We start from the raw sequence: 8,503 nt of genomic DNA on the forward strand, positions 1-8,503 counted from the left end.
TGGTTATATTTTATAGGTGAGGGCTCCGGTAGGGGCAAAGAAAAGGAAAGGGTAATTGAAGAGTGAAGAGCATTATGGTATAGCTCTTCCCTTTCTCTTTTGGGTTTGTAACGGATATTACCATTATATATTACCAACTTAGAAACATGATATTATTTTGGATATCACTTGTTTGAATCTATGATAAATGTGTGTATCTTGATCCAAGATTGATGTTGCTGATTAAGTGTGTGTGTGCTTGGCCAAGTTACACTTATATGTGATATATATTCAAGTGTTTTGTGTGCCAAAATGACCAATTGATTTGTGCGTTGAATTTTATCCGCCTCGTTGTGTTATTGTCAAATGGGGGTTTGGTGATCATTTTGAATGTGATTGTTTAATTGTGTAATATGAATGAATTGTTTTGTTGTGTGTGGTCCATGTGAGGTGGTGAAAGTGTCTCTGGGGCTTATGACATTTGGTATTGTGAGTTGGACACCCTTGATATGTGTTTTAAAGTGAAAACGAACCATTTTGGGTTTGGATATCTATCTTTTAAATAGATGTTTATCTGAATATAAAACTAGTTCCATTAGTTAGAGGGCTCAAAGAGCCTCGTGTGGACACTTGAATCGCCCAAATCGGACGTTAGATGGCGAAACAGTGTCTTCGAAAGTTTAGAGAGATGTCATGACAGTGGGTGCGCGCCGCGGCGCAAAAGGCCTTTGAGGGACTTGTTCCTCTGTGCCATCCGCCGTGGCAGACGGGGCAGAATTTACAGAAGAATGGCTTTTTTAGCATAATTTTGACGTGGTTTGTTGCCCATGTTTTGTATTTGCTCTTAATTAATTTTTAATTATGGTTTGAGCTCAAATAATATTTTAAAAAGGATTTTCTTAGGATCCCAATATTTTAAACTAATTATCTTCAAACTCTTGAGTTATGGTAGCTTTGGTAGGGGATTTTATTTAATTCTAGATATTACAATGATATGTGAGTATTGTCCTGATAATATCAAGGCGGATATTACGTCATCAACTTTAAGTGAATAACGACGTGAAGCAAGGAATGAACATTCTCGAACGCACTGTGTAAAAAGGTGCAGAATATGAAAAATATTTTTTTTTTGGCAGAAAGCATGGGAAAATATGGCAAAGGAAACAAAAAGAAATCTCATTGGACGCACAAATACGATCAGGCCCACTCACACAAGCAATAATCACCTAAATTTATTTATTTAATTAACATTTGCAATGTGAGACCCACGTGAATCTAGTGGACCTTTAAACTCTTTGTCAAAAGTTTCTTTTTTTAAAAAAATGGACATGGATAAATTACTGGCCTGACACTGTAGTTCAACAATTATAATTATTGTGGTTCAACAGTAATAAGTTGAGAGATTTTACTAACATATATTGATGATTTTTAGGAAAAAATAAAATTATAGAAAAAATTCAAAAAATTTAAAAGTTGAAAATGTTAGGGACCGTTTGGAAAAACTACATTTCACATTTCAAGAGGATTTTTTACTTTTAGGATGTGAAATGGTATTTGGAGAAACTTTTTCTAGACAAAAGCACTTTGGGAAAGTACATTTGAAGATGCACTAAATGTGGATTTCCTAAAGCTCCATCCAATTGCCTTTTAAATGTGAATGTGGATCATCTGATTTTTTGTACTTGTATTTGACCATGATACCCTCCATTATTTTTTTTTCATTCTTTGTCGTGCCCGAGCTCGTGTTCTATCACTCCATCTCTTCTGGCTGAGAGCTCACTCATCTCTCTCATCTCGTCTGTCTCTCCGCCATCTCTCCTCTGTCTCTCATCCTCGTCTGGTCATAGATCGGACTCGAGTCCCTCCATTTCTTCCTTCCTTGACTTTAGTTTCTCGTTTCATCGTCCTCTCGAGCTTCATCGCTCACCATTCCAGAGAAGCACATCGCAAAGCACTGTTGCCGTCTACCTGAACTCAAGTGGCTATAGCAAATCCTCCACAACAAACCCGTGCCACCAAGTTCTGATCGAGAGAAAGTGATGAAGAAGGTGAGCGATTTTCATGCGAGATGATCTCCCTTCATCTGCATTTTAATCTCTTTTTTTTCTTTTTCCTTCATTTTTCAGTTCTCCATTTCCTTCTTTTAAAAAGTCAAAAACATAATTTAAAATAAAAATAAGCAAATTACCAAATTAACCCTCAAATTTCTTGAAAACATAAAATAACTAAAGCTAAATTAATCTAATACAATTGAATCAACTAAAGTCTTAAAAATAAGAATAAAAATTGCCCAAGTAATAAAATGTGCCAAGAATTGAAATTCCAAATCAAAAACATTTAATTTTAATAAAATGTATTAAATTACAAATTATCATAAATAAATGTCATTTTTTATCATTGTATATTTAAAATTATATTTCAAAAATATGAATTTTTATTAATTTAAATAACTTTTAATTTATCAGATTTTTTTAAAAATATATATTAAATATAAATTTTGTTAGAATAATTGAGTTTTATTAAACTGAATTTTTGCAAACAGATAAACACACATAATGGGACCAGAAACGCTGGAAGTTCCGCGTTTAACCCACCTTACAGCGTCTTCAGAGTTCGGACGAGGTAGGGCTGCTGTGAGAAGGAAGGTGAACACCACTCCTTCAAGCAGGTGGGAGTTCGATCAGCAAAGCCCAGTGGAGCGAGAGGGAGAGGGAGCGAGAAGCAGAGGGCGAGGTTGCAAACGGAGAGGAACGGTCCCTTTATTATTAAGCTTATACGGGCCTCTATTTCGAATTTATTTTGTCGGTCACAACTCTTATGTTTGGGAAAGTGAGAAGGTTGTATGTTGACTTTCGGTGAGTTAGGGGAGAGGAAGCTGCCTTAATTCATAGAGGTAATTCTGCAATTTGCAACATTTTCTGTAACCCCTTACGTTCTAAACGTTGTTTGATTTTCTGGGTTCCTTGCGTTGTTGAGTGGTTGAAATATTTCATTTTCTTTTAGAAGCTCCTTTTTTATATCTTTCCCTTTTGCAGTTCAATGTGTGGAAGATACTCCAGGTTGCTTATTCAAGGAATGTCTCATGCTTGCAATTTACATTTTTTTGCTCACTGTGTTGGACCCTGGCAAGGATATTGTTTTGGGTGCTTTGTTGATGGTTTATTGGTTTGACATTGTTAGATGATACTATCTTGAATGAGAATGGTGTTCGAGTTTATTATTGATGCCGAACTTTGTTCAAGGTTGCTAGTTTGAATTGTGAATATGCTTCTGGTGTTCTTGAGAGTTGTGAGCGATGCGTAATGTGAGATGGTTTGTGCTTGGCGTTTTTTTTTTTTTTTTTTTTTGCCTTTCCTGCTTCATGTATTTACGAGAATAATTACACTGTTTTGGAGTTTATTTCAACTTTGAGTTTTAACCCGGTTTTGGGGTCTATCCTACTTTGTTATTTTGATCACACGGCACTTTCTGAAGCCAATTATGTCAACTTGGATTTGTTTTGGTGATGAAACCATTGTTAATATGAGATTGCTGGTATTAAGCTGTAAAAGGTTTAAAGGTGCATTATATGTTTTCTCATGATTTAAATTGAGTTGGGCAGGTTACCAATGGTTTAGTTTTTCCAATGCGGCTGTGCTTTTGATTATTATTGCTTGACACTTCTTGGGCGATGATTTAAGAATGCATGGCCTGAAGCATTAAGTAGATCTGTAGATGCATCTTGGGATTGATACATTTAGTGGGTTACGATAGTTTTATACATATGAAGGCCTGTATAAAATGCCTTTTTTCTTAAACAAAATCATATTCTTGGCGTTGGTAATCATTGTCGTATGTATCTATGTGTATATATAATACACACCACTTTTATTGGTTCAATCTTGTATAGCCTGAAATTGGTATTTGCTTGAATAAAACAAGGGTTATGGTTTCATCCTTTTTGTGTTTATATATACTCCCTTTGGTCCTTAATGTAATGCAAACTTTGAAAGCTTTTTTTGGTTCTTAATATAATGTAAAGTTGGAGTAATTAATATTTTCCCCCAATTTTACTCTTTATCATCATATGAATTCTTAGACAATAATTTATTATGGTTAACAATATTGCTAAAAGCTTGATAAATGATAGAGTATAATGATGTCGTGCAATCCATGGAGCTAACCCCACCTGGGATAAGGGTGGTTGTTGTTGTATTAATTACAAAAAGGGGCAAAATTGGCAAGTTACATATATATTTTTTTTAACAATTTTAAGATATAACTACCATTTCTTAATAAGCGGGAAATTGGTTAAGTTTGTCTTATATTAAGGACTGAAAGGAGTATATAGGTACTTGATTTGTTCTAGAAGCTAATATTCCTTTTGTTTTTATGCCATTTGAGATAAATTATTTGGTGGATGAAAGCATGGTGGTTATAAGCAAATTCATGGGAAAGGCCCACTAGTTTTTCTTATTTTGTGATTAATTTTGTACTATTCATGCTTCATTTTGTTTATGTTAATGAAGAGATTGCCATATTGTGTTTGGAATAATATGATAGTTTTGATGGATCACAAGCACACAATCACAAACTGAGTCATGATCTTGGATATGTTAATTTACATGTTAGAATAAATGATATTCTAAACTTTAATTTGTGTACAGATAACTCCCTTGAATTTTAATTATGTCATGAAGATATTTTTCATGAATTTTGGGTCATACGCAACTTCTGTCATGTTTCTCTTAGTAAAATAATGGACTAACACCAAGACGTTACATGGATCTCATGTTTTCGGTTGGTCCATTATCTAGTTTTAAACGCTAGGGATTACTTATTATGTTTTAGGGGGTTATCTGCATATGCTGCAAAGTTTAGGGAGGTATTCTACATTCAAGCCAAGTTTTTCATAGATTTATTTTCTTATATCAAGGTTTTCTTATGCTGTTTCTCTATTCCTATCTTGGGTACCTGTCCTTTATGGCCTGCTCTGATCTGAATTTGTTTTTTTCTGTTGGGGTTCAGTGTACTTCTTATATAACTGCTGGAGTACTTGCTACTGCTTGACCTGTCGCTTTTCTCTCTTCATTTTGATTCTGAGGAAATCTGATTGAAAGTTGATTAAATAATCATGGGTTATGCTCAGCTTGTGATAGGTCCAGCTGGTAGTGGCAAGGTAATTTATATTATTCATTTCCTCTGTCCTGTTATTTGTTAAACAGGATAAGCCCTATCCTCTATATGCTATGTTTGTGTGTGTACTTAGGTCCTGATTAGTGTGTGCACTTTACCTTGTGTATTAGTCCACATATTGTTCAAGTTTGTACCAACATTGTGAAGCTGTACGTCGGACAATGCATGTTGTGAACTTGGACCCTGCCGCTGAAAATTTTGACTATCCTGTGGCAATGGGTAAATACAATGCAGGATGTGATTATTTCTTTTTTTGAGTTAACGATTATAGTTGCAAGAGTTTAACTTTACGTTGGGATATTTGCAGATATAAGGGAACTCATTTCTTTGGATGATGTTATGGAGGAACTTGGGTTAGGGCCTAATGGTGGTCTTATGTACTGCATGGAGTATCCTTTTCTATGTCTATCAGCAAAATCCATGGTTTCTTATTTCTTTGTTGCTTTTTCCTGCTTAGTTCATTTGCTAATTTTTCATTTGGCAGAGTTCTTTACAGTCTTGCCTGAAGCAGGATTCTGCATATATTTTTATGACAGGTCACTGAGCTAGCGAACGTGATTATGAATTATCTCTATTGTTGTCTACTTGTATATTTATCCTTCTATATGTTCTTGTTAACTATTTTAAACATTATATTTGACAATTTTGTGGCCTTAATAATCATATTTAGACACCTTGAAGAAAATCTGGATGAGTGGTTGACAGAAGAACTGGACAATTACTTAGATGATGATTACTTGGTTTTTGACTGCCCTGGTATTCACGCCATTGTCATTAACCTTTTCATTCAATTATGTATTGACATTTGACATATTACCATGATGATGTAGTTCGCTAATTAAGGTAAATATAGTGTAATAATTTCACGAGAGTGAGATCAAAATGGGTAAGATACCGCGTCTAATGCATATGTCAAAATCAGGTTTTCTTGAACCAATCATATGTTTGGTGCGATGGCAAAACTAATGCATGTCCACTTTTTTTTTTCCTGTTCAAGATTTCTCTTTTCTATAGTTAAATTGTTTATAAAATGTTCAGGTTAAAAATGACTAGGAAAAAGGGTTACTTCAACACGTGCTTGTAATTGTAATGTTTTTCAGGTCAGATAGAGCTTTATTCACATGTCCCAGTGCTTCGGAATTTTGTTGAACATTTGAAGCGTAAAAATTTCAATGTTTGTGCAGTGTACTTGCTTGACTCACAGGTGTTATATTTTGTCCCTTTTTTTAAATACATGCTGTGTACTTTCTATCATGGTTTGCTTAACTTTATAATTTTCTATTTGATAGTTCATGACAGATGTCACCAAATTCATAAGTGGATGCATGGCTTGCCTTTCAGCAATGGTTCAATTGGAATTACCCCATGTTAATATTCTCTCTAAGATGGACCTTGTGACTGACAAAAAGGATATAGAAGAGTAAGTTCTGTTATTAAAGTTTGTTTATCAAATTTGTTCAGACCATCCTTATACATATAAATCCTAATATATTCTGTATCTGTATTATTTATAGATTTTTGGATCCAGAGCCCCACTTCTTGTTGTCTGAATTGAATCAACGGATGGCTCCTCAATATGCGAAGCTGAATAAAGCTTTGATTGAATTGGTGGGTAAATTATGTTCTTAGAAAAATCTGTAATTTTTTCCCAATTATTAAATCCTATGTGCTTATGCTAAATATGTGTTGCAAGCCAGTCATTGCTCATGATCAGTGTTGTTGTCAACTGCCATTATGCTTAGCCTAACAATTTCTAGTTTGTTTGTCCTTGTAAAAATTGTTCAAAATTCCAGTTATAACGGATGATTTCAGTTTATAGGTTCAGTGGTCTTTGATTAAGTTTACTATGCGTCTTGTTTAATGGACAAATTTGCTATGTATTTTATTTAATTGTGAGATTGGAATGATGATTTGATTCCTAAAAACTTTTAGACCTCAGCAAGGAATCAAAGATTTCATGAAGCCATTCCATTGCCTTCCCGTTTTGTGACTTTCTTTCCTGAACGCACCCTCAAATTTGAGGCTGGCTTCAAAGTTTGATTTAAACTCCTTTTTTCAACGTATTTCTTTATCTTGGTTTTTCTTACAGGTGAATGACTATAGCATGGTGAGTTTTATTCCACTGGACTTGAGGAAGGAGAGAAGGTTTGCTTCATGTCTCAGACTGCTCTTGATTTAAATAATCTGTTTTTCCCTTATGACTTTGTAGCATACATTCGTGTTGGTTAGTAAATGGCATTGAACATCATGGCTACAAGCATGGGGTCTTTAAATAACTGAAATGATGCTGAATATTTAAAATTGGGTGTTGAGTAGGGATTGAAGTTGGTCCAAGTGTTTAATAGTTTGATCCAGGTGTAGAATATGTCTTGTAAAATCCACTCTACTTTGGTCTCACAAAAGAAATTGGCTTTCAATTGATTAGTGGGTTACTGCATAAAACAACAGGATTTTTTTATGATTACGTAATACATATACTTTGGGAAGAATTTAAAGTCTAACAGCTTGAGAAAATAAAATATACTGTAGCTTCCCTTTGTTTTTTTACCTTGGCATTTCTTAAATGTAATTTCCTGATCTGATACAAAACAGAACCTAAGAAAATGTGATTTATTTTATTATCTCCTTGAACATGCTAAATGTTCCTGTACATAAATATGAATTGTGATTTATTCTGAAAGCAGAATGCTGGATTTCCTTGTAAAATTGAATTTAAAAACAGAATGGTTGTCTTAATGATTGCTTGTTTTTTCATTTGCAGCATCCAATATGTGTTAGCCCAAATTGATAATTGTATTCAGTATGGAGAAGATGCAGACGTAAAGGTTAAAGATTTTGATCCCCCAGAGGACGACGACTAGCTTTTTCTCCTATGCAGCATCTCCTGGTAACTTCGAACGCTGTGCCATCACAAATTTATAATGACCAAAGATTCCATCAAGGAGGTAGCATTGTGTCAATAATCAATATATAGGATCACAGCTTGATGTTCTGTGATGAATTCTCTAAATTAGCCAGAGATGGAGACAAAGTTTGTGTTTATAAGAATGAGTGGACCTTTAATGAGAAAGAAATGGAAATATTGAGTTCGTCTGGTTGAAACAGTATTCCTTCTTTTGTTTTTTTTTTGTTTTTTTTTGTTTTTGGGGGCGGGGGTGGTGGGGTGGTTGATTTAGAGTAATTGGGCAACAGTTTTGAGGGCACCTCTTTAGAAGGCAAGCTTCCCATCGGAGAATTTAATTACTATTACATGTCCTTGACTTCGAACTCAAGACCTTTGGTATTCACTCTTATCTGTTGATCCAAATGCAACTTTATTTCTTTTATTACATTACCATCTCCCAAAATT

At 34.4% G+C, this 8,503-nt stretch overlaps 1 protein-coding gene across 1 annotated transcript; it reads left to right on the forward strand.

Moving 5' to 3' along the window:
* Positions 1 to 2,559: 2,559 nt before the first annotated feature.
* Positions 2,560 to 8,256, forward strand: LOC129297630 (uncharacterized). Its single transcript, XM_054935969.1, has 10 exons — positions 2,560 to 2,872; positions 4,987 to 5,137; positions 5,265 to 5,373; positions 5,462 to 5,543; positions 5,825 to 5,910; positions 6,255 to 6,358; positions 6,444 to 6,574; positions 6,669 to 6,762; positions 7,244 to 7,299; positions 7,916 to 8,256. Exons 2-10 carry the CDS (start codon positions 5,093 to 5,095, stop codon positions 8,013 to 8,015), a joined length of 807 nt encoding a protein of 268 aa, XP_054791944.1. The 5' UTR covers positions 2,560 to 2,872; positions 4,987 to 5,092; the 3' UTR covers positions 8,016 to 8,256.
* The last annotated feature ends 247 nt before the right edge of the window (positions 8,257 to 8,503 follow it).

Source organism: Prosopis cineraria, unplaced genomic scaffold (assembly GCF_029017545.1).
Source record: "Prosopis cineraria cultivar Desert tree isolate PC_DT_omini unplaced genomic scaffold, ASM2901754v1 PC575, whole genome shotgun sequence".
Lineage (NCBI taxonomy): Eukaryota > Viridiplantae > Streptophyta > Magnoliopsida > Fabales > Fabaceae > Prosopis > Prosopis cineraria.